Here is a 27835-nt window from a genome sequence, read left to right as displayed (position 1 = left end):
CCCTAAAGCAAAATCTGAATCAGTGACTGGTGGGATTGCTCGGTGACCAACACACAAGGATGTGGTTTTATCGACAGTGTGAGAAAGCGTCCAATAGATTTAGGAGAACAGGAGGTAAAAGGGAAGTAAATCACCGTGACATGGCCACAGTTTAAATCTGCCTCAGCACTGAAAGACGAGCTGAAAAGCAAACAGCACTTTCTACTCCATGTTAAACCAACATGTCCTCACGGGAAACAGTGCAGCCGGCGACAATCAGGCTTCAGTCACGCTACAGTTTAAAGGTCTGTTGCCAGCACCAGACAGATTCCCTCATATAATGCACTGTAGGTGGGATGAGAGGAATTTATAATGGAATTCAGAAAACCGGAAGTTTTTTAAATGTTCCTTATAAATTGAAAAGTACTGTGATTTTGCACACAAGCAAAAAAAAAGTATAACATTCGTGCAACAGAATAAGTGAAAGATAATCGTTTACGACTGTAGAAACAACACTGTGAGTAAAATAATTGTATCAGCTTATCTGCTGCAGGGAAAAGGGCTTATTTTCTCTGCTGTCCCTTTGTTTAGTACAAGAATGAACAATTATTCTATTTTCCTTAAAATAATAAACCCCCGACCGCACATTCATAGTGCTGATTTTTCAAGCCTTAAGAAAACTGGAAATTGTCTAAACATGGACTAAACCGTAAAATATTTATAAATACTTAATAAACAAAACTGTGCATTAAACTGGACGTGACACTGTCGACCTGGTAGTTCCATGAAAACGTCTGGTTTGTCAGGAAAAACAGTTTATAACAACGTTCAGATGATGAAAGAGTCGTTTCTGTGAAGCAGAAGAAACTGATGATGTGAAAGGAAGCTGTGTGCAAGCAACGTAAATAGATCTGACCTCCATATTTATGTGTGTATAGTAACAAGAGCATAAAAGAGATGCTGATAACCACTTCAGGGCAATAATTACTGTCTAAGTTAATCCCAAACCTGCCTTTGTCTCATGTAATGATTTTACCCTTCGTCCAATAGCGTCACGGTACGTAGGTGCTTCTTCATCAAGCTCAACATCCGTGAACGTATCAAACGCTGATGGTCTAGAGCAGTGGAAAAACACATGCTTGTCTTTGCTCATCATCTGTTTCCCAGTGGCATGAACTGGTAACAACAAGACAGGTGAAAAATTGGCGCTGGGATGTTAATGTCAGGCCTTCCTAATTTTCTCTCCCATCAGAGACACAATCTATCACTGCCCTGCTAATGACCTCTGACAGACTGACGAGGCTCCTCTCTGGAGAATTTTCATAAAACAGGCCATGTGTATCGATCTGCAGGGCTACAAATGGCATCCGGCTGATGCATATTTTATTAGTTTGCATGAACAAAAACAGACTTGTAATGATCTAATTTCTCAGTACTTAGATACAGTGAAACCGAAATACGAGAGCTCACCCGGCACCCAGACAATAAATAGAAAGAGTTCTCCACAGTGTGACAATTTGTTCCCTTTTAGGTAAAACTACAAAGAACCCCTTTATTTTTTAAATTTACTACTTTAAAATGGCTTAACTGTTCAGGAAACCGCCCTTCACTTGGAGCAATCAAGTTCAAATTGGAGATAAAACATTCAAACTACATCTTCATGTAGTAATGAGATGCAGACGCTCCCACTCCAGGAGTAAATATGTAGGGTTTCCCTCCGTACCTTTTACCTCAATAGCTGAGCAAAGTCAATTCAAGGTGATACCTGTGAGAATAGGATCCTGTGACCTACTGGCTTTCTTCATTATTAATTCAGCTTCAAGCTTGCAGAGCGGCAACATCAATTCAGAAGCAGAGATGAGAAATTGGAACAGCTGGAGGTGTAATACTGTGGCTTTTCTCTCAGGCCCACCTGTCAATACCTGCACTGAAAAAAGATGGAGATTGCAGGCCACGCGACAGGGTACGACTGCAATTCAACTCTCTTCTGCATCCACAACGACTACAGTAGTTTTCAAAAGTTAAAAGCTGTCACTCACACACACTCGGGGCTCAGGAGGGATCCAATTTTGTCACTAAGTGCACATCCTCAAGCTCAAACCTCTTCTTTCCCCCCCATTTCAAAAACAACCCCTTAAAGCAAACCATGCAATATGGCCTTTAAAAGACCTCAGAGAAAAATATTCTTCTTCTGCAGACAGATATTTTCTGTCTTTGGGAGGAGGAATTGTAGTCAACTGCCAGAAAGCTTGGTGCCAAAGTATTATTAAAGACTGAAGAAACAGCTGCCGCCACCAAAATAAATATTCCATGCAAAGCCACGGCTTTGATGTTTGTAACTGAAGTCTTCCTCTGGCAGCGCTGATTTCACATTTTATCTAGGAAAACATATCGCAAGATGCTGGTTCGATGCAACCTGCGACCATAATGCCCGCTGAACAGAAAGCAAACATTAATGCAATTTTAGCAGGTCGTGATAAGACAGGAGCAGTGTGTAATGAGTGCCTTGGACAGTGTGTCAACAGATCTATAAAATGTTATTACTGTCAAAGATAAAGTAGTGCTTTACTGACAGGCTTAACCTTTCGCTGTGACACAGCCTAAATCTGCCCGTGTTCCTCAGTCACCCCGTCGTTTCTTTACCTCCGAGACACGGCCAGCGACCTCCTATAGCGAGCTGAGACTGCAGCAGAACATCCCGATAATAAAGCTACGAATTGGTGATATACTGGAGATGCGCTGCAGCTAAGAAAGCACACTAAGAAACACAACTGTCAGGACAATTATTCAGTGCTCTGTTAAGATGCAAAGGCATCCAGAAGTCATTGCTGATGTGAAAATTACAGCCCTTGTACAAGGATAACATTTTTGACAACTCTGAAGTAACGCTTCTGTCAAAGCCGTCTCATAAATATTCACAAAATAACTAATCTCCTTTGAAAACCTCTCGACTACGAGCTGCAAGCCTGTGAACATTATGTTTATAAGAACAAGATAACGGAGCTCTTTTATTGTTGTGGAAAATATTTTCACCTTCTCAGTTTTTGCTCTTTCTTTAAATGCATTTGTTTTATTTTATATTTTGTTTAGTGTGTAGCTTTAGGACATATCGTCACCGAAACATCAGTCTAAGTTAAGTCGTACAGGATGAGCTCCTCTACAAGGCGACTAGTTCAAACATGCGAGCATCTCGTTAGCCAAAAGTAAGAGAGCATTAAACGCTTAAACTGTAGCAACTTGTCGATCCCAAAATAGCCCCGCCCTGAAGCATACTGTGTTTCATATCTTACAAAATGAACTTTCATGGTCTATTTAACAACACCTGAAAGCAGCGAGTGAGACCATAAACTTAAAGAAAGGGTTCACTCAGGCAATAAATCAAGGGAGTCATTTTTACAGACTTTTCTTGCTACCTGATGAATTCCTGCTTCTGGACACTAGAAAGACTGTGATACACTTTTGCTTTACCTTTGAAACACCCGTGTCCATCTTTTATATACTGTCTATGGCTACAGCACACATACATACATTAGCAGGTACACAAACGTGGCATGTGTGCTGGCCTCTCTGTGAGGCTAGCATCTACTTCATGTTGCAATAGCACAAATGACTGGAGGTTAAACAGTGACAAATAGGATATATATGTATTTCTAAAGAAAGAGTCACAGTGCTGCTGTTGGCCCTTTTAGTGAAATGGCACATTTATGTTAAAGGTCAGGCAAAAAATATTCAAATGAGGACATAAAGAAGTTCATAAACTGTGATTTATAATACAGATGGATAAATGTCCTGTAATGATGATGTTAGAATAGAATGAGTGAAAAAGACAGAGATTAAAAAGAAAAGCAGGCTAAGGCTGCAAAGCGTTAGTTAGCAACTTTATTCAGATATGTTATTACTGCCCGTGCAGGTAAATGTTAACTTCAGCTGCTGTGATAAAATTAATAGTCGACCAATTTAAAAGGAACATGAGGAGGAGAGAGTCTGACTGACGGCTGACAGGCAGGCAGCAGGCATAAGCAGAGAAGGGCGCAGCAATCGTGCAGGCGACTCTGCATAGCCTGACACTTTTAGTAGGAACAGCTGTACTAACAAAGCGTGCTATAATTTTTGCACACCCAAATCCAGAAGACAGGAATATATTTTAAAGAAAGCATTGCACACACTGTTTACGTGCAGACATACTCCGTGTTTAGCTTTTACCACATCAGATCATCTTTTTACTGATAACAACACAGTTCTCACTCTAGCTTTCTGCAACATGCCACATTCACCCGTTCACACACATTCACACTCCGATGGATGGATTGGCGAGCAACATGGGGTTAGTATCTGACCGAGGATAACTAGCACGCAGACTGGAGAAGATCAAAACACCAATGTTACAATTAGTAAATGATGCTCTACCTCCTGAGCTGCAGCCACACCAATAAAGTACCAAGTCAGGAACTTGGGTGTGGCAGAGAGGTTGAGGTGGTGGTTCAGTACATGTATGAGGACACCATAACAGAGGTGTGTGTGAGGCAGGCAGACAGATGGGTTCAAGGTGCACATGAACTGACAACACTGTGATCTGCAGTGAGAGTAGGCAGCAGGTGGAGGAGAGCCTGGAGAGGTGGAGGTATGCTCTGGGGAGAAGAGAAATGAAAGTGAGTGAATGAGACAGAAACAGGTGTAAGGGCGAAGCTGCAAGCAGTAGAGGCCGTGAAGGTGGATGAGTTTAAATACTGGGTCAGCCGTACTGGAGACAAAGTTAGAGAGGCGAGGCTGAGACGGTTTGGACATGGAGGAGGCAAAGATATCCTGGAAAAACTAATATGGAGCTGCCAGGCAGGAGGAGCAGAGGAAGACGTCAGAGGAGGCTGATGGATGGAGGACATGCAGACGGTTGGTGTGTCAGAGGAGGGATTGGGTGAGATGGTGGCAGATGATCCACTATGGCCCCCCCAAAGACGACCAGCCAAAGAAAAAGTATATGAAAGACTTTTTACTGGAATGTTTACCTTGCAAACACAAATATGTTTTATATTTTTTGAACTAGAAAAGTTATTTCAATATAATCTTTTTGCCCAAAGGAAATCAAAACTCATTTTAAGTTTTTCCAACAAGGGGAAGCTGTAATTTACTTGCTAAAATACTCATTCTGGCATTGAAGTATATTTTCCCCATAATAATAACTGGAAGCCAGTTTATGCGTAAAGCGCTTTGATCTTATATATAAATACTGATCTGGACTATACGACTTATTTTTAAACAGCTCAAACTGATGAGGCAAAAATAAAATCTAATGAAATTCTTTTCAGTATCATAAAGAATTTCAATACACAGCTGCAGACACTTATTACACACGATTAAATCAAAGCTAAACTAGCACCACAGGGTCACATGACCTCAGTGGCCCTGTAGAAAACGGTATGACATGAGCACAGAGTAACATAAGAGAGGTGCTCCGTCACTATATGTCTGCAGATTAATGGCTGAAAATGTCACAGGGAATAAGGTCATGCACCAAGAGACCTGACTATGAAGAGACATCTGAGCACTTCTGAGCAGCAGTTCCATGGTCCGCTGGGAAGCCAAATGTGCCGCTGTCAAGCCGTGCCTCGCAAACACGGATACACACATGTGCACGCACACTTCACAGCGGCACAGCGTGGCCTCTGTGATGAGCAAGGACAGAGACAGGGTAGACTCTTACATGGAACATTAGACATGATTAGAAGTCATTCACTGAAATGCCCCTGTCACTATAGCAGGATGGCATTACGGCCGAGGTGCAGAACACACCGAGCATTTTCTTTACTGTGACACGTGATCGTAACAAACTGGAGATTTTGCTGATAAGGCCAAACGTAGACTTTGTGCATAATTTAACACGACACTGGAGCTTAACAGAGAGAGAAGAGAGTTTCAACCAAGAGATCACTGGAAGCTATTTCTTAGACTTTAAGTAGCTCCCTCTGGGGTTGCATTTGCAGTACTGCTCCTCAAGAACTGTAAAAAGACTCGTAATGGAATCAAGTGAAAAATGTGACCTTGTCTATAATAGTCAGTGCAGTCGGTGAGCAGTGCCACCTCATACATCCTATAGTGTCATACAGGCAGCTTTATCTGTCTCTGACACGAGACTATAATACAGCAGATTATCTAACAGGTCAGCATAGAGAGCCTGTAACCTTCCAACACTTAATTTTAAATCATATCTTTTGTGGCAAAGTTAAACCTGCCAAGTTAAGAACAAAGTGTGTTTGCAGAGCAGCAATATTCTCTGTGTTATTCTCCACAAAACGAGACAGGTTTGGAAGTTCAGTGTAGTAGAAAAGTGTGAAAGTCAGACTGAACTCTTCTCTAATTAATATGCATTTGTCTCTATGCGAGTGTCAAAATCTCCTTGCTGCCTGCTTTCACCCTTATGGCGTCCCACCTGGGAGGTGCTGTCAGCTGTTCTGGGTTTACTTCAGGAAAACAAAATTGTCAGGAAGGACACAAAGATGGATTCCTTAAACCTCCAGTCAATTTGATCAGTTTCCTGCTTTTGAATTCTACCCTTTGTCATTGTCCTCCTCATCTTTACTATCAGGGATAGCTCCAGCATGTTAATCAAACCGAACACTGCAGACTAAAACCTATTCTACGGTCCTATAGCAATGCAGAGAAACTGAAAATCGGCTTCTTCCTCCCCCCACAGTGAAATGATTGTTTCACCAATAAGTATTTTCTGAACCCATCAACACAGCTGCTAAAGAGCAAATAGATCCCAGGACAGGCCAATAGGTTTATCAATTGCTCTTCTTTGATTGAATTCCAGCCTCAACAACCTGCAATAAATCAGCATTTGCAGACACCCACTAAGCAACACCATAATCACGTTTGAACTGAGAAAATCAAATCCTGGGTCAATTATCTTAGCCTCAATGGAACTGATAACGGTTGCTCTTAAGCACTAAATTGGCAGCGCTCAAATGTAAACACAATGTTTCACACTGAATGTGTTGGCTCAACGTACCAGGTTTCCATTTCTAATCCAAGGCCACTTTTTCATAGCGGCAGAGGTGGGAGGAGGGACGCTGCTGTTCAGAGGGCTTCTTGGACTGCATTTACATTATCAGTAAATCCCATCGCAGCCATTGAGCGGCAAGCTGGATGCTGCGACGAGGCCCCGGCCAGGCTCTGCTGGCACATCCTGCTGCCAGAGATGATGTGATGAAATCACAAAGGCTGTGTCACACCACAGCTGAGGATGATATGTTGTCTTCCAGTCAGTCAAAATGACAGCGGTGTATAGAGTGACACCTACACAGTCTTAAAATATGGTGCCTCACCGTCAGGTAACAACAAATCATCCAGTTTTCTCAATGCAAAAACCAAAACTGTAAATTTAACTCCGGCAGTCACAGAACAGTTCGATCAGGAGGTCGATCTCCTTTTCCCTTTAATTCCAATCATCCCCTTTAATCGATTTTCATATGTTTGGATGTTTTTAGTCAAAAGACGCAAACGCATTCATACCACCGAGCAGCATCCTAATCAGGTGACGATTTATCGGCTGTTTGCTGCTTCATAAGCTGTTTAGTTAGAAATATACTTTATTATTATATAATAAGCTCAATCATAATTTTCCAGTTATTATAAATCAGTGCCTATTATCCATTAGTACTATATCCATCCATATAACTCCCAGAGAGCGGGCTGCTGTGGTGGAGGTTTGTTGGTGTAAATGGAAACATCATCAACATCTGGTTTTTCTTTCTCACTGCAGTTTCTGACTGTGGAGTTTTAACCGTGTTCGCTAACATATGTGTAAACTCTGTGTCCGTGACTATTAATAAACTGCATCCAGCCCGCACTGCGTACAATTACAGTAATCACAATACAAGTTGGATTTTAAAGACGCCGTTTTATGAGGCGTGATGTAATTTTCTCATTAGGTCTAGCTCCTGTGCCGTTGCATTGTACGGATTTAATTTGCAGAATATAAAACACTCCAGCAGATGATTTCACTTTCCAGAAGGAACAAACAACCCTGAACTACAAACCACTATCTTATGACTTCCTACCATCAGTATTTGCCAGAAATAATGATGCTTATATCTGCTGGGAAGATTGCCATTTGATAAAGTTGTCAACAGTGTGGCCGGAAGATCATTCAAATCTTTTTTTCCATTCTCTCTCTGAACTCTACGACATAATAAGACATCCTGCAATGCATATGTAAGAGCCGTTTGCTATTTCAGTGACTGGGTCTTTGATTGTCTCCTCAGCACGACTACTGTTTTGTGCTTTTCATGAAACTGCAGGTAAATATTGCCAGAAAGTGTGAAAAGTTTAGGCCGAGCGTGCCTGATGTAGGTTTCTGTTATGATGGTGTTTGTTGTTATCCCCGCTGTACATATTGCATCCATCTATGGGCGTGCTGGATGTGGAAGTTGCAGTCTCCTGCTGCTCTGGGCTGATTGAAATGGTTTACAATGTTTCGACTCTCTCTTTTCAGAGAGCCTTTTCATCCTCCACTTCTCCATTTTACAGCTGCTCTAATGCCTCCTCGCTGGTCCGGGGAGGCGACGGGCGAGCTTAGCAGGCGACTGTGCATCCTATGCAGATTATGATACCACCCTAGGGACGCGGGACTCTATCGAGCATTTTCACAAGTACAATTCAGACACACATCAATAGGCTAGGTGACGACCACACAAATGCAAGGCCTGAATCGTGACACCTCTCTTCTGGAAGCTCGTCGTCTATATTAAAGAGTCGGGATGCTAAAGAACACAGCAGATCGTGACATTTACCCGACAGATGAAAAACGACTGCGACTTATAACCAGGATCAGCAGTGGTAGGTGAAGGTGCTTTGCCAAATATAACCAGCTATTAAAAGGAAATATGAAAGCAATGCAGTTCCCTGTGGGCCCAGCGCCTCGAACACACTCTCTTCTTTAAGACGAGTGCAGCGTGAGCAAGAGTTCACCAGGTAACCGCTGCCGCCCTGACAGCAGCACCATGCTGAGCTTTAGCAGAATTTGATTTGGACTCCTTATCACATATTACTCACACGTTAATAAGAAAAAAAACCTCAGCACTCATTAAACTTGGGTGGCCTGAGTAAATAAATAATAACAAACGTATGACTGTAATTAGCCAGCGTTGCTGCTAAGTGTTTGCGTATGAATACTTACAAAGACCGCAGCCTCACGCGTGACAATTATGAACCAGCTCATACAGCTCAGACTTTCTGTTCCGTCAGAAGCAGGTCTGTTTAATCGTTGCTTAATGAAGCTCTCTGTCTGACTTCATGTGCTAATACTGCACCGAAAAACGAAGAAAATCTTCATTTGCTCTGCCTTCATCTGTTAATGATATCCTGGATAGTTTCAGTACAAAACTACAGCTTATGCCTGCAGTCAGAACTGAAAATCAAAAGAGATAAAAAGAAACGATTTCTCTGGAAATACAAACGCTTCTTTTTTCAGCTGTCGATGGTATAATAAACCGAACCATTAACCCCTCACAATTATAGGCGCTTTAGGGAAAGACGTGCATTTCCTGCTCATTTCCAGTAAAGCACCGTGGCCATGACAATCTGAATTACGTTTGTTGTAAAAGCTGCACTGTTGCTGCCGTGCCTGTTTTCACATCAGCAGATTTGTCTGTGTGTTCAAATCCTCTACCTGAGAGGAACTTAACAATAATTAACCGCTCGCTGTTCACACGGCCGTCTCCTACAGCTTTCAAAACCACTTCATTTTAACCACTGCCTAACAAATACAACTGTTCTGTCATCTTTAACTACAGACCGATTTCCTACCATCATTGTTCTTTTAATAAATAATCACAGATTGACACAAACACACTTAACAGTGCAAATATGTGAGTCTGAAGTTCTCAAAGATCAAAACAAAAATGAAATCCTTGCTAGCAGAACGAAACCCGAAGAACAATCACATGAAATTATTCTCACTCGACTCCACACAAATTTATTCCAGATCGATTTTTCTTCCTCAGTCATCTGTGTTTGTCCAGTGCTATTAATTGGAAAGCCCAATTTAAAAAACACATTTAATAATCACACGTTTCAGTTTGTGGAACTTTTTAAAGGATCAACTGTGTGCAGAAAAAAATAAGCTTTAAATAAGTATGCAGTACACATGAAATACATGTGCATGTGCACAAGACTCTCCAGAGACATTAAACACTGAAACTCTTTGATATTGCTTCATCCAGAGTCCTGATATTATATAAAGTCAATGCAATATAAGCAAAAACTCTCTCAGTGTCAGTCCAGGTATAAGAATAAACATTTAGCACACATGGTCATGTGTATGTGTGTCTATGACACTCTCTACTTTAGGCTGCACCATGACTCATAACAGCTCTGCCTGTTTGATTTGGTGGATGTTTTTATACTGGATGTCGTTCCAGAAAGATCCAAGAATTTTTCCCTCCTGTTGGAACTGAACTGGACCCTTTGCGTTGTTTTTGCATTGCACCAGCCAGAAAACAATGTTGTCTAGAAACGAGGGCCAAAAGCTACGTGTTACACCATAACCTGAAGAAAACAAATGCAGCTTTATGTCACAGTATGAAAAGCAGAGCCACACGTATACCACCTCCAACATATCTGATTTTGTTTGCTAACATGCAACAAATATTTGTGTTACTTAACAAACCATGAAAGATAAGGTATTTGCATTATTTCCCATGAGTAGAACCACAGAGGCAACAAATATAACCTTATTAATAATAATGAGAATCAGCTCATTCATCTCTTTTAGCTCTCGCATAAATAAGACCGTCATATTAAATTAATTTAAAAACGGTGCACAGAAATCTGCTTCGATCTTGAACTGCAAAAGTATTTTACAACGAGAAAAAACACACTTTTCTCTAAGAATACACTTAATTTGAAGAACAATCCTGTTTTATTCATGTCATAAATTGGAGTAATAACAACGGCCTGCTGTTCAGGAAGAAGACCGAGGAAAAAGCAAAGAAAGGATGAGCTTAAACTGCGGTTCCACTCTCCAGAAAGTCATTAGGTCAGAGAAGTGTGGAGGATGTTCGGCAAGGGGCCTTCAATAATGAAGAGCTTGTTTCCACAGGGAAACATTGCCTGCAGCGTACATTCACACTTTGGCAACTATGGAAATGAAAGATTTTGAGGTGCAGAAAGGTCTCAGCGTGATGTTGGGAGAAGCTGGCTGTCTAAGACTCCTTAAATTGGTAGTTGTTTGATTAGGCAAACGGAATTTTTAACTCAGTGTACACAGCTTATACTAGTTATAAAAGTATAACAACACAAACAAAACACATCGATCACTGTGCAGTAAAATAAGGTTTTTATATTGTATGATGATGAGGCTACAGGACACAAATCCTGGGCAGACTCGCAGCCTTTCACTAAGAATACAGATTTAAGCAATGCTAGCAGAACAGACTCCCTGGCTGTGCTCATGCTGCACACCATGGTCTCAAACCCAATCATACGCACCCTTCAAACTGTCCATTCAGCTATCAGGCTGGCCCTGCAATATTATCAACCCATGAAAGTATTCAAATCTGCAAAAATATCAAAGTGTTTGTTGTATTTTTGTCTCAGTTTTGATACTGATGTTGCACACTCTCTCCCAGCTGTAATACATAATCTGAGTTATTATCTAAAGTAATCAGACTACACGTCTTTTCCCTTTTTTATCTGTTCACTGTGTGGAACTGACTGCTTCATATTCTATGATATAACAAAATGCACACAACGCCATGTTTGCATGCAAGTGAAAAACTACAATAACACTGAGTGAGAAACTTTCAAAGTACTTTATGGTTGCAAATATGATCATACTGCCCGAAGGTCAAGAAACTAAAGAGATGATTACCGTGACCTTGGTTTTATCAGGTCACACAATGAGACTGCTGGGAGGTAGTGAAAATGTACACTTTATTTTTGTAGCCATTTAACAAAAGAGATGAAACAAGTCGCTGCCACATTTTTCAGACATTGTCCAGGTTACGTGTGGCAAGTTGAGTTGAGCAAAAGACATCATCCTGGTGCCTCCTTAGGGATACTGTAACCTCAGCGATAAGCAACATGTCCCGTGTGAGTATTGTCTGGGGCAGACAGATGCTGGAGCATGACCTCTGATAACTTTGTCAGGAAGCCTAGCGTGATGGCAGATAAATCGAAAACCAGTGCACTCAGAACACAGGCACAGAAATGTCTCCGCAAAGTTCATTTTTAGATTCTCGCTACTACATCAGAGACTACAGGGAGCTGATATGCCTTGTCCTGACCAGCTGCTACGAGTGTTGAATCAGAGCACTGTGGTAAATATGAGTCAGACATGAAAATGTTGGTTAGCTGAACAAGACTAAGGGCAAGAGGAGACCAGCTAAAAATGAGAACTGTCATGTCAAGTTCGCCAAAACTGATGACGACAGCCCTTGAAGATGCTCTTTTATTCAGACTGTTTATTTTTAGAAACCTTTTTTTTTTCTTTTTCAAACTACTGTAGTCGATTTCAAGTAGCTTCAGAGAAAAGTCCTGACACACCTGTCAGGAAGACGTACTTGTCAAGGCACTGAATGTGCTGCTGTGGTGAGCTCCATCTCCAGAGAGGTCGCTTAGTTATAGAAGCTACGCGTCGGGTAATTTCTACTTCTGCGTAAAAGATTAGGAGACGAGTCACATAGCCAATTACTGTCATTACAGTGTCTCGTGACATTAATTCACACAAGACAGAGCAATCTTGATTGTTGTACAATCTTAAAGGCTAATAACAGGGGGCAAAATGTAATTGCTTTCATCTGATGAGCCAAACTCACGAGCCACGAGATGAGACGCTCTGAGAACAATCACCGCTAAATCTACAGTCTGTCATACAAGTTAACTTTGGGCTTCTGGATTTACCGAGTGAAGTGACAATGTAAATGTGGAGGCAGATTTATAGAATTACGAGAGTTATTGATAGTGATTTGTACAATAAACCAACACGGGAATTAGAAAAAATACAGTTTGTTCTTAAGAGTAGGCTTACCTTACTCACTGAAGATGACTATTTGAACAGCTATTTAATCAGTTAGTTGATTAACAGGAATCTAATAAACAATCACTGTGATTGGTGATTAATCAAACCAGTAAAGCTGATGATCCATTTTCAGTTTTGAGGATTTGCTGCTTTTATTGTGATCAAACACAGAGTGTCCTTGGATTTGGACTAATCAATGAAGAAACTGTGCTTTGATTAAAACAAAATAAGTCCTCTAAAAATAAATTCCCTCCAATGAATATTCATCATTACTGAACATTTTTATGCCTAAAGCTGCAGGTATGAATTATGCTTGGGTAAAAAGGATGGCCTGTGCACTGTGAGTGTGTGTAAGGTTAGAGCGCCTACAGTCTGCTTTCTATTTACGCTGCGTCGTTCATGTTGTTCATTATCCTTAATAAGTCTGCGTGTCAGAGGTTTGTGCAGTACGTGTGCACAAGGCTGCCACAGACTCGTGTTCAGGTTCATCATCATATGCTCCGGTCTAAGGAAAACAATCGTATACGCAGGTTATGTAATTTTGTTTTAATTACAGGGTCTTTCCTGTTACTTTCTGATGTTATCAGTTTCACTTAAACTAGTTTATGAAGACAAATGATTTTATAATGTAAATGCAGTAAGACGAGAAAATGCCGTGAAAGCCACCCGAGGGAAGATCCCCACACTTTAACAAGGTCAGGAGTCCTTGTTGTGTGCTTCACTCTCTCTCCTCACAGATGAGCTCTGATAACGAGAAGAGATATGAAAAAAAAAAAGCATCAGCAGTAATTGCTGTTTGCACATCAGTTTAGTTCTGAAGAAAGCAAACATAGAACATCACCTATTTCAACAATGATAACACCCATGTCACCAAATGAGCAACATAAACGGCTCCTCCACACGAAGGCGTCCGATGCCCGACAGCGACAAACATTTCACAGACAATGTGCCACTTTCTCATCGCAGTGTTACTTCCCTAAAATACTTCCTAATTTTAAAAGCGTCACGAGAGACGTATTAATACAATAATAACCCTCCACTGAGTTTGATGAGACCACCAGAGCAATCATTTTAATTGTACTGTACTCTAATCACAAACTGAATGAAAGATTCTAATTTTTGGTCACTACAAACAAAAATTAAAAATTTGTAAAGTTAAAGTATCCAACCATGACGATGCATAGAGTCAATTTAGGACTCGCCTGTTTTTTTGTATTCATATTCATTGGTATCAATTAGGGCTGTCACGATTAGTCAACTAGTCACGATTACGTCGACTATCAAAATCGTCGACGACTGATTTAATAGTCGACGCATCGTTTGAAGCTTTATAAGATCCCAAAAGACACAGGAATAAGTAGTAGGATTTAAGAGTGTAATAACGGACTGAAACAGAAGATGGCAGCACTGCATGTACAAGGATGCCAGCTGCCGTTAAACCCCGAAGAAGAAGAAGCTGTGTCCCAGAATTCATAGCGTGGCTCAGCTCAGTTTCCAACAATGGCGGCAGGTAGTTAGTTTTAATATTACTCTTATTATTCTTTCTGGGTCACAAAATAAACGTTTAACATATTTTTAGGCGAGAATGTAGCTGTGTAAACCTCAAATATCTGCTCAGTTTATCAAGACACCACATATTTTCAAAAGCACTCCGACGTTTTCGGAGATGTCTGTTAGCCACTAGCTCGATAGCTAGCCGCAGGCTAGGCTCACTTAGAGCCGTGAGAACACCGGACTCCCCGCAAATCATTTTCAAACCCACCGCAGTCTTTCACTACTCAGGTTAAACATGATATATAAGTCACTTAGATAACTTAAAAATTATAAGTTAAGTATTTTATTTGTTCCTGAGTAAATCGGTTTGGCTGAGATTAAAGTTAGAGTTTTTATACAGCTGAATAAACGTCAAGCAGACAACTGATTATCAGAAGTGTGAGATGCTTGAGAATATACTCCGGTGTCCTGTTATATTTTAGATAGCAAGGAGTTTATTAAACTTCACTGAAACAATCTGCAAATTTCATTAAAATTTAATAAACTATCATCTTGTCTTTATTTTTAGTTAGCACATACCTTAAACACTTAAAGCTGTAAGCTAATGACAGTTATATAAGAGGAAATGCTGCTGGTGCAATAAGCTGTAATGCTGTACATCCAATGGATGATGATCTGATTAGTCGACTAATCGCAAAAATAATCGGTGACTTGTCGACTATCAAAATAATTGTTTGTGGCAGCCCTAGTATCAATCACACAAAGCCAGAGAGGGTAAAACACTGGTTCAACATACACACACACACACACACACACACACATTAATTTTACATCTTTATCAAACACATTTCCTCTCAAAAGAAGGAACAGCACAGATATGTGAACTACAGTCACAGACAAACCTCCATTCGGCTGTGCTTTGCATAAAGTGTTTTAATATTAGTAATAACGTGTTTTATGAAGGTTTTTCATTGACTTTCCTGCCAGAAGGAAATTGGACTGAAGTACCAACACTTCTGTATGTTTCTGATCTGGGTTTAGCTAAAGGACACACAGAAACCGTTCTTTGTGAAATCAGTGGTTAGTGCTAATTAATTCTGTTAGCTAGATATCCAATGTTTCAGGGTCACTGCAGTCAGCACTCTTGGGCCCCTGTGACGAGACAGTAATACTTTAGATTAGAGGACAAATCAAATCTTATTTCCAGTGTTGGAGGATGTATTGGTGCAGTTTGGCCTCTGAGCTTGTATTCCAGGGTTAGGAAATGAGTGTTTGTGTCTGCGCTTTACTAGCCGCTCCACAGCGCCATCGCTTTAACAACTATTCAGGCTAAACAAACGTAGCATCAGGGAAAGCCTTGATTTGATTTATGCCCATAAGTGTTTCTATAATAATGTGATGCAACATGAAAACTATGAATTTCCAGAATTAATACCAGAACTTGACGACTGAGCACGACTCCCCATGAGGACCTGAACATGACCACCCTGCACACTTTGGTCACGTTGGTCTCTGAGAGCCTCGTAATCCCAGCCAGGACACGAGGTGAGGATGACAGGAGTGCGAGATATAAAAGCTTCGGAGGCAGAGGTAGACCTGCTGCGGGACGTTTTTGGATGGTTTGTGTGTATTTGCTGAAAGTCAACCCACTGTCAATGCTAGTCCCAAGGTAGTTAGAGCTGCTAACACGCTACACTGTGTCTGTGGGACAGGGTCATCCTGTCTCCGAGTCTATGAGACGCTTCTTCGTCTTCATGTACTTAAGGTGTGATACAGAGGACCGGGAAATAACACACTACAAAGCACCAGTTTCTTCACAATCGCAGGATACAACAGAGGTCATGTCCACCCCCCTCCTCAGGAATCTCTGTGACTGTAACAAAGCAAAGGGTTTATTACTTCGTGTCATGACCACGACACCAACATAATGCTTTTCCAGTCGCCTCCTATGACATGATCGTGTGCTGTCAGTGAATGAATTCCACCTTTTTAATGCTCCATCATCAACACACTCACACACGTTTTCTACACAAACACGTTTATTTCTTAGTTCTTCTCATTTAAATCTGATTTCACTCGGTCACCGCGCTGATAAAACATGAACTTAGCTCCTGGTTCTTTTTGTTTGAAGTCTGGATGATTGTCATTTTGAAAGTGGTTGGCATTTCCTACCAGGTCCACATTTAAAAGGTTTGGTGGAGCAGAGTCCCTGAACTGATTCTAGGTGTGAATAAGACGTGTGAGTGCGATTGCCTTTGTTATCGTATGACAGAGCTGGTTTTTGTTTCTCTGCTTCTTGAGTAATGTGCGTTGATGTGTTCAGCTCAAGCTCAGTGCATGTTTAATATCTGGAAACAAAAGCAAATTTTAACGATTATTTATCATCTGTGGACAAAATTTCTTTACTATATCACAGACGTTCGTACTGACACAACCCACATCCTAAGGATCGAGAGAATACTTCAATCATTTTAAAGGCTGTGAGAGCGTGCCTGATATCTCTCCTGGTTTGATGATTATTCACGACTGTGTTTTCTTGTCCTTGGTAAAAAATTAAAAAAGAAGTGCATTCTTCACAAAATCATTTCCAAACAATTTCACAGCTTCTCGTTCTTTGTCTTAAATTTCTCATGCAGACTGTTGGTAAAACACTTAGCGTGCCATAACTTATTAAAAACTGCAGGTTTTTGCACCGTATGCATGTAAAATCAGGCAAAGCTAAGATGAAACAGAAAGGTGTAGGAAATCTAAAAGCTATCAGCAAAAAAAATCCAATTATTTTTCAGGAAAAAAAAATGTTTGCACTAAACTTCAATTGTTGACGTGAACAAGGCCACAGAAGCAATCACAGGAACGTGCTTTCTAAGAGAAACATATTAAATCTCAGTAAGTCCAGAAGGGTTTTTATTTCTCTTGGGTTTTGTTCTTGGCATTGACTGTTTCAGAAACAAGTGGCCCTTATCAGGCACCGAGCAGCGAGAGATACCTGTGACAGCCGACATGTTTGAGGCCCAAGTGCTTAATCTCTGGTCTCTGCTCCGGAGCAGTGAGACACATCACTGGAGCAAGGAGTGACTGCGTGCATCTCAAACCAGCTGACACAAGAAATGGAAATGGAAAAAAAACACCCTGCATGAGCTCGAGAGCACTCCTCTAATCGTATCAAAGACTTCTACAAACAAACATGGGTGAACTGTGATTGATGGGAGCGCAGTTAATAGGTCTCCCAATCCAACGCTGTGAGAGAAAGGAGGGTGCCAGAGACCAGAGATCAATAGCAACTCGGAAGCATGTTAGGGGATCATACTGAATCAGATTGATGACAGCTGGTGGTGATGTATTTGGCAATCTAATTTTAACACAAAGTAACTCAGAGATAGTGCTGCCACAGAACTGAACTCAATCCTTGCGGGCCAACAGTATCACAGCTGTAGAGAGACACCGACTCGTGCTGCAGGTGGAGGTAGGGGCAGCAGCACTGTTTTATCTTGGATTTTCAATTCGTGCTCCGTGCCATTAAAGTGCATTAAATTATTCACACTTTGTGGCAATCTCACAAATATTTTACTCCCAAAAAGCTCTTTCGGTGCAGTGCAGAGCTTGGACATACACGGCAAACCGACAGGGAAAAAAATCTGACTTGTACAAGTCCTAAATGCAGGCCCACGATTTTTACCGGCTGCACATTTGATGCAGCCACTCACGGTTTTGCACACAGGCATGAAAACGACGCCAATAATTTCCTTTTCTATCCTCCATCTAACTGGATTGAAGCATAGTGAGCTCTGCCAGGGAAGGCAGCCACAACACAGACAGGGCATAGACATTCATTGTAGAAAGGCTTAATTTGTGTATATGCATGTGCTTCTCCGAGTGCTGGCATGTTGGTGTGTGTGTGTGTGTTTGCTGAGCTCATACGCTAATCATGAAACCATAAATACCGGGTGTCCTATGTAAATGTCTCACACTGTGCACTGTCCTGGATCGTCACTAAAGATCATTTAATTCTCCGTATCCATTAATGGCTATGCTACAGGTCTTTAAGGCAATGGGTTGTGAAAATGACTGAAAAACAAATCAGGCAAAAGACAAAATATCATCCGGTTAGCTGTTTCTGCATAAGCATTTTATGTTTTAAGCCATAAAGGAGAAATATGGATTATTGCAGAGGTATAAAATGAAACACCTCAGTGGTTCAATATTTCTTAATTACTCTATGTGCCAATTTCTCTTTTAAGAAGGACACAGCGCAGCATCACCAACTGGCCTTAGGTTTGTCTGCTGAATGAAGCTTGTTGGGGGATGGATGAATCCCTCCCCTGTTCTGGTTTTCTGAGCCAAGTCTGCATGATGGGGCCCTGAGCCTTCGGCCTGTGCCAGGTGGCAGCTGGGAGAGAGAGTCCCCAGCCAGGCCTCAGCAGCCCTCTCTCTGGTCCTCTGGCCGCCACCGCTGCCACTCGCCGAGCTCGACACCAACTCTACTGACCTACAGATTGGTCGGGAGTACTGGTGTTGACCCTTTTTCCAGATTTCTTTTTCTGTGTGTGAAATAAATACTTTGTGCAGAACATTTTTTTAAGACACGGTGAAGCGCTGTTCTTTGGTCTATTCCAGAGTCGTCACGAAAGTAGGATCCAAACTTGATACCGACACCCGGAAAATATTCAGTACTATTTTCAAAACCATGAAAGTTAATCAGCCTTTCTAAAAATAACAATTATAATAATACTGGTCTGAGTAAATGTATTCATCTACAGCCATTTGTGCTGGTTCGGCACCGATGGAGCTGCTAAGGTAACCTGCCACTGTTTCTGTCTAGTGGTCAGCTGAGTAGCTTCAACGCTAGCATCGTAATGCTAGCTAATTGATTAAACAGATGGCTGAAACAGCCATCGGGTAACTGGCATGTACCACCCAGGATAACATTTATTACAACTGTTCAATATTTTGGTGCAGTTGAAACGGGAGCTTTACCGACCTCGTGTTGCTGCACCACTCTTCATGTGTTCAGCTGCTAGTGAGGGGAGGGGCTGCTCACCTGCCTGCATGCAACAGTGATGTGAGAAGAAATGTTGTTTTTTATTTTAACTTTAAAAAAATGTCAAGGCTTCCACACAACTGTGTTAAGTAACTCTAAAGAAACTGTCTGACGCTTATTTAACTTTTACTAAAACATTGAACTCACTCAGAGAAAAGCTGTTAACCTACACTAAAAGAAAATGAAATATCACTATTGTTGGTTTTAAATATTCCTCTTTAGTGTACTCATCAAACAAATTAATTTTTTAAGATTACTTGAGTCATGTCTGGTATTTCAATGAAATACTGTGTTTTTGCAAGTCAATTCAATACCTCTTTCTTTAGTAATTTCAACATTTTAGAGTAAAACAGTGAAATTCACAGGAGTTCTCTCACCTCTTTCCAATCAGTCATTTAATTCTGAGTTATTTTAATCTTTGGCTCTTTTCTCCTTCCCCTCACTCCCATCCAGTCACAGCAGATGGCCCCGCCCCTCCCTGAGCCTGGTTCTGCCGGAGGTTCCTTCCTGTTAAAAGTGAGTTTTTCCTTCCCACTGTCCAAAGTGCTGCTCATTGGGGGTTGTCTGATTGCTGGGGTTTCTATGTATTATTGTAGGTCTTTACCTCACAAAATTAGACATTTTTTGCACTAAAGTGAGTTACTTAATACAGTTGGATAGAACTACTTGACTTTTTCAGTAAATCCAAATCAATTTTTCAGTTCAGTTTTTAATTGAAATAATATAAATGACACTAATATATTAAAGAAAACATAATTTGTTCAGTGAATTATTCAGTACTTCAGTGCTGTTACAAATGAATTTCATATCTGATAATAATTTGACATTTTTAGAATAGATATAATATTTCAGTCTGTTTTTTTGACAAACCTACTCTGTACATGCTTTCATGTATCCACAATACTAAAAGATACTAAATTTTTTATAATTTTGGTATCAAAATATACTGTAAATAGCAGTTCTGGTGACATGCTGAGTCTGTTAATGTCTGATATGGTATTAACATGAAAAAGAAGTATTCTCTGCCCAGGTACAGTGATAAAATCAAATCTTAACACTTGTTGAAGCTGTTTGTTAACCAGGAGATCATATTATTAATTATTCATATTACAAGTAAATAATTCAGAAAAGATTGTACCACAAATATGGCAACATCTGTAACCAACAGTGACATAGCTCTCCATACATGGTGAATGCTCTCGTCTGTAAGACCTCAAACATACAAAAAATAAAATAGTTCAACATCATCTTAAATAGTTTGTAATACTAAGAACATTTTCTGTATCAATTTGTCATTTCTGGATACATGATGTGCAATATATAGCTGTTAGCTAACAGCATGCCAATAGTAAATCAGAGAGCTTTGTTTTTATCTATAACACAAATCAGTAACAATAATATCAGCCTGTCAAGTGTCAGGTTGAGCTAGTGATGCTGACGGGTCTTTCCTCCGTCATATTTGAGCAGCGCTCCACATACATCCTCTGTAGTGAAAGGTCCCAGTTATATCTCAGCACTGAGGGAAAGGTTTGTCTCATGCACTCGTTTTTTCATGCATTTTGCCAAATGATGTCAAACGAACAAAGCACGCCGTCGGTTCCTGTAGGCCCGTCTAGACATAATGGAGGAACTCGATGATGGCAACAGTATGATTTACAGCGTAAGAATCCACCGGTGCTGCATTGAACGTCTGTACATGCTGAGCACACAATTGTATCTCCTCAGGGTGCTGCCTCCATCCAGCTAGCTGTTCACCCTTTCAAACTGACAGACATACTTTTAGCCTGCGATGGAGGCACTTTTCACCCCATAGGATACCTCAAGAAAGATGTTTGCTTAACTCAGACCTTGAGCTTCACACTCAGCTGCATACCAACTTTAACCTTTACTATACAGCTAGTCAAAGCTACACATCCCTGTTTCATTGTTCATTTTAGCAGATGGTCTCATTGGTGCAGAGATTTTTTTTACATTTTAAAAGTACATTACCTCACCCTTACATTTCATTTAATGATGTGTTCTATCGTGTCTGTCACCTGCTGATGACCTCATACTTAACTCGACTTATGAGAGAAGCAGCGTATCCCACTACTGCTCGTATGAGCCCTACTTTCATTAGCATATTTGGCAATAAAACAGTAATGCTTTCCTGCATTAATAATTCATTCAGAAGTTTTTTATGAGAGGAACCATATCTGTATACAGCTGAGTTAAGTTCTTAGATTCAACGCCAGCATCAGGGGATTTCTCTAAAGACAAACTTGCTGATTCAATATTCACCTTTTAAATTATGTAACATTTTGGAAAAATCTAATATCAAACCCCATGCTACCCACATAATTAAGTCTTCCCAGAACATTAACCAAAACAGATCATGTGGGTCAGAAATCTAGCTCCTCCTCCCATTGATAATCAATGCTACAAGTCAATTTACAGCCAGTGGCTTCTACAACCTGAGCCCACTGCATTACTTATTCAATTGTAGCCCATTAAGGCTGTGAGAGCTGATATTAAAGGTGACACGAGCAAAAATCTAACACCTTCCTTCAATAACTGTGTTCCATACGAGGCGTGCGGGGCCGGATCACTGAATTCGACTGTAGCTCGAGGCCATGCTTCACCTCTGCCCTGAGATAGATGTAAGAGCTCAATGACAGCAGCACTTAGCTCACATCACCAGATAGATGTGTCAGCTGTTTTAATGTCTTTACATAGCTCATAAAAGACTGAATGCCACCCTGCAAAAGTGCAGTCTAAGCACTTGCCTCAAACAAACCTCAGAAATCCTGCCACGACTATGTTTAGAGGACTTCTGGGAGGAAAAAGAAAATACAGAGGTTTAGAAGAAGTGCTCATATATAACTGCATCTGACCCTCCGCAGATGTAACGAGCTGACAGGCTTTTTCTGACAACTTGTCTGGTTTTCTAGCCAAGACAAACCTATGAAGCAATACTTAACAAAAAGCACCTGAAGCACAACTCATGGATGCCAATAACAACACCAGCCAGTAACCACTTCACAAATGTCTCCTGGCTAACAGAGCGCAGGCTAATGCATTCGACGGCACACAGCGTCTGTGTTTATGTTTTTACCGGTATGATTTCTTAAATCATCAGAGCAGTCAGGTGATTGCAGGTTATTTTCAGTCCTTAAGATCCCCACTTGCTGAGGTGCACGCTTTTGCTGCCTTGTCAAAACAGGATGTGGACAGAAAATTGAGCTACAAAGGAGCAATCGCAGCTGGAGGCCTCTTCTAGTGTTAATGGTTTCCAGAAAAAGACGTAAAGCAGCTATGAAAACAGAATTCGGTCCAACCTTTGAAGGTCACATGCTAGTCGCTATCTAATATTTCTCCCCTAAAAACAACACCCTGATCTTCATATAACACCAGCTTCCAGAACGCCAACAATAATATGGAACATGTCTGTTTATTTTGTTTGTTTAAAGGTGCTAAAACCAAGTGATTTACATAATATCCATTTATAAAGTCCACTCACAATTTACTGTGTCCTAGCTGTCTGTTGAATGAGTAAGGGTACAAAGGCGACATTAAGCAGGACGGACATTTTTCAAGCAGTTCCTGTAACCCTACATTATTTTAACCCTCGGCCTCCTGTCACAGTCGCTCCTGCCGCTACAGCCAAATCAGCCCCTTCAGGTTGGACTCCGTCATTTCTGCTTCTGAGATGTGTTGCTATCCTCGCCACGTGTACCTGTCTGCCCACCTTCATGTGTGAATTTACAATATTAAACTGTTCCCTCCTGCAAGGTTGCTTTTTGCACTCATGTTCTCCTCACCGCCTCTGTTTTTGTTAGCACAATTACAGATAAAGTTTGTACATCACACTTTCAGTCTCAAGTTTATTTTTGTGAACTCTGGAATTGCTAATCAGTCCTGGAGCCTTCCTCTACTCCGATGTGTACCTGAGCAGGAGCAGATTCCTGAGGTTACTGATATGTTTGTGTGGTTTATCAAATGGCCTCTGCATAATCCGGCGAGGTCTAGCAGAGCAGTTCGAAACGAGTCGTGCAATTCGACGTGAAAACGTTTCGGTAACAACTGCAGGTAGCAGTGCTTACATCAGCCTCCTCTTTTGGCGCTCTTGCCGTGCGAGGTCTTCTTTGGCAGACTTTCTTGTGGCTTCTCGTACCTTAACCATCTCAGCTGAGCTGTCATGATCGTGGTGCTAATACTGGCCCCTTCTGCCTGCTTCAGCACTTCAGAGTCAGGAACTTTGTCTCATCATCTTAAGCCCACGATGCTCCCTGAGAGTCACCTCAGGCAGTGGAGGTGAAAACAGTTCAGCATTTTGGAGCGATGACTATCAGTCTCACATGCATACAGAAAAGATGAGAGGAGCTTTACAGGCTTTCAGCTTCGTTTCTGAGTCATTCGCTGTTCGTATCGACCCGTCAGCCTGACAAAAGCTGCGCCTGCCTGCACAGTTGATGCAGCACGCTGTGGCTTTAACAGTTCAGTAGAATTAGAGTCATTCTAACCACTAAAAGTTAAAAAGTAAGAAATATACTGAAGCATAAGTTTGTATATTCATAGTTGCAGCAATATTTTAAAATGTACAAGAAGGAAGAAAAAACTGTTTCCTAATTTTTTTCTGAATAAATAAAAATATATTACAATAATTTCATAATGAGAACATACTTAAAAGGACGCCAAAGACATGCTTTTGTTTCTCAAATGGTCCAAAAATGTTAAATTTATCTTTCATTTCTTACAGTGTGGCCTTCAGCACTATATTCATCCTGGCAGGAGTGTTTGGTGTAGTCCACACGTTTTATATCTTTATTGTCCAATGATGAGTGTTTAGACAGTAACATTTCAGGAGCTCACAACTGAGAAAATCTACAAAGTCCTTATCTCTGCTGGCCAACGAGCTGCACATAATGCAGACGCTCCCTCATCGTGATTCTGGTGCTTGCCTTTGCACACATACACACACGGGCACTTACATACACTTCTGCGATGGTATCTGGCTATCTCACTTAATTAGCCTCTAAAGGCAGCCTCCCTCGTATTAGTGGATGTGCCTTGCACTATACTATCGTCTCTTAAATAGGGTATACATTACAAACAACCTTGAGCTGTTTGCAGCTGGTGATGCTTATCTGGTGCTGAGGTCAGTGCACGGCATCCAGGTTTTTGGGTTTTTTTTTTTAAATTAAATAAACAGGTAGTGCTGCGGTGTGTCCAAATTTCCAAGCCTGTCCTTTTGTTAGATGAGCAGCGTACTGCCACACCAGCCGATCAGGTCAGTCTGCTCAATGTTAGATGGGCGCGAGTGATAAAAGGGGAAAAACAAGGTGGAAGCATTTCAAAGAGCTCGTGCCATTGTAGGAATGATTCTGGAAATGCCTTTTATTCATGCAGAGAAAACCACGGGCTCACTACTTGGCATTCAAAGTAACAACGCTGCTACCACAAAGCAAATTAATTTCAGACTAATTAGGATAAAAACCAGCTTTGGTGTTGAAAGAAAAATGAAACGCTATTATCATTACCGTCCATTTAGACACAGCTACAAGAGCTCCCATTTATTCTGGGTACAAATGGAGCAGGACAGCACACAGAGATACAGGGTCCAACTTTCCAACTCGGATTTCTCTGAAAGTAGATTTGGAACCTTTGTGTCTGTGAGTCCGCCCCATCCTATCTGCTGTCCTTCTAAATACTGTTATAGCAGCTCGATGAGCCATTATGATACCTGTTTTTACTCTGATTCAAGCCACACCTCCACCTCCACCCTCACAGAGCAGGAGGCAGAGAAAGGTAGCTGGTTTTTTGTTGGTTTTGGTGATTTACAGTGATTGGAAGGCAGGCTCATGAGTCTCCTTCGTGAAGGTCTCACAACAAGCAAAACAGCCCTGACAAAGATGTCTCTGCTGGGGAACAGAAAGTGGGAGAACTATGAAGCAATCATGTCCACTGACAACAAATCAATGGGCATGCAAACATGTTCCTTACAACTGCATGTTACACTTACCACAGTTTGTCTTTGGGGGACGATTAATGCAATCAGCCCATGACTCAACATGTAAGTCCTGAAATGGGAGTTTTGAAAGGTTCACAGTAAAAGTTGATGTTTGACTATAAGGATAACTACTTCAATTCAATTCAGTTTTATTTTATACTGTAAGGTAGACCCTACAATAATACATGCAAACTACTAAATCACAAATATTTTGTGTAATTAAAAAGCCCGCTGATAACCTCCTTTAGGTTTTCAGAAATTCTCCGTCCTTGCATACTCTTAATAAATTCCTGTCTATGAATGCAGCTGTTTAACAAATAGCACGAGCCTAATATGCGCTTTAACTCGATAAAATCCTGACAGTGCCTGCTCGGTGAAGCCGGGCTGCTTCTTTCCTCTCGGGGATCCTGCTCTGTGACTCGGATTTTTAGATTTCCCCGAGCCTGTGTGGCGGAATACAGATTCACCTAAAATGATTCCCGACATTACCCGAGCACGGAGCCACTGCACCGCGCACACCGCTGCGCGTCCGCACGGCACAGGTATACCGGAGAGACAGCACGCACTCCGGCACCGAGCTCGGCTCTGGTCACCTGCTGCATTGGAGGATAGCACTGCAACGCACCTGCAGTCAGAGCCGCCGAGTCTATCCCGGTATATCCACGGGAACATTCCTGAAAATGCCCACGCGGGAAAGCGGTGCAACACGCACGCTCGGGGGGTCACCGCACAGGTGGTATCGTTATTTGTGGTCCAACAGCTGGGGGCGGGGGGGACATTACAGTGAAACATCCTCAATTACAACACACAGAGACGAGCGGACTTAGTGAGGTATGCCACCGACCATCAACTCTCCATCGTTCAGAAACACATTCACATCCAGCTGCTGCTGCCCGTCACGGCGCCCACACTGCACTAAAGGCGGCCCGCGCTGCCAAGTTTCACCGGACTGCGCATTCCCGGCGGCCCGGTGGCTCCTTACCTTTCTCCTCGTCCGACACCGTCGAGGGCTCGGCGCACGGAAATAATCCCGAGAACAGGGCTAGAAAGGCGAGTAGAAAAAACTCCGACATGTTTTCGGAGAGCGGGCTGTAAAGAGCCACGGTGCTTCTCCTGCTCCTGCTCCGGGTCCGGGTCCAGTCTCCCCCTCCACCACCACCCGGTTGTCGAGCGCCGTTATTCGGTGATGTCCAGCGGAACCAGTGCGCAGAACAGTGCAGCGCTCCTCCGGCTCCTCCACAAACGCACACCGCCGCTTTTCAGAGCGAACAGACGCACCGGAGACGGCAGGAGAGAGGAGAGGACAGGAGAGGCGGGGTGGGGTGGGAGAGCAGGAGGATAAGGAATGAGTACGTTTCCTGTCTTTTCTCAGTGATTAAATGCCGTCAAGGTGGCGCAGCTCGCCTGGAATTAATCAAATCCGTTCGCTGTGCAGTCAGTGGAGTGGGTGGGTGTCAGCCTGAGGTCCAGGGGTGCAGAGGGGGTCCTTAAACATAAGAAAAAGTCAGAGGATGCGATGTGAGTAATCTCGTCAGACCAGTGACTTCACTGCAAATACAGAGTTATGCAAAAGCACATCCAGGGGGAAAAGGTGCATGACTAAAAAGAAATAAGAGCCTTTCTCAGGTGAAGGATCCAGAGTGACTGCACAGACACAGCTGAAACAAAAAGCACTGAAGAGACCACTGCAGTGAGGTGTTGTTTAGCATAGATCTAAAGCACAGGCACCTCGTTACTGTATATCACAGTGATTCAGGACTTAATGTCAGAACAGAATTCTCTGCTGGTCCTCGAATTTGGGACCAATTTGATGCATGTTAACAGGAATGTGTGATGTTACACACACATGGAGACTGATGCTTAGTAAAAGCAAGGCCGTGTGAAGAATAGCTTCCAAACTTTCTGTGTTCATGTGATTTTATGTTTTCTTTGTTTGTCACAATGAACTGACCGAACCTCCATTAGGTCAGACACTGCAGTCTCCCACACCTATCCTGTCCTCTCTCCTCAACACGTCGGGATGTTACGCCTCGGGAGTGAGAACAGGCTCCTCTCCTTGTATTCAGGCTGACAGGCTAATGATGGAAATTTTGGAGGAAGTTTGTTTTCAACTCTAAAGTATGCAAATGTGCAGGTAGTTCTTATTTTAGCTCCTACAAGGTTAGGAAGTCCCAAAGAGCAATACCCGTTTTCAAAATCTTTATTTGTTCTCCTTTCAAGTTTCTCTAGAATAAAAAAAAAAATAATAATGAAAGAGATGCAATGAACAGGAAAACTGCAGTGTGTGAACTACAGTAGGTCAAACGTCTCCAGTCTT

General features: G+C 41.7%; 1 protein-coding gene across 5 annotated transcripts in view; it reads right to left on the bottom strand.

Moving 5' to 3' along the window:
- Positions 1-26760, bottom strand: part of lrp1bb (low density lipoprotein receptor-related protein 1Bb) — a 256409-nt gene extending 229649 nt beyond the window's left edge. For all 5 annotated transcript variants that reach the window (XM_087830079.1, XM_087830082.1, XM_087830080.1 and 2 more), the window contains exon 1: positions 26501-26760. In XM_087830079.1, coding sequence (XP_087686205.1) covers positions 26501-26591 — 91 coding nt within the window. In that variant the 5' untranslated portion in view covers positions 26592-26760. The remainder of the gene's footprint in view (positions 1-26500) is intronic.
- Positions 26761-27835: the final 1075 nt, after the last annotated feature.

The sequence above is a fragment of the Neolamprologus brichardi genome, chromosome 16, assembly GCF_056152115.1.
Source record: "Neolamprologus brichardi isolate AB-2024 chromosome 16, ASM5615211v1, whole genome shotgun sequence".
Lineage (NCBI taxonomy): Eukaryota > Metazoa > Chordata > Actinopteri > Cichliformes > Cichlidae > Neolamprologus > Neolamprologus brichardi.
This window is presented reverse-complemented; position numbering and strand designations above follow the sequence as displayed.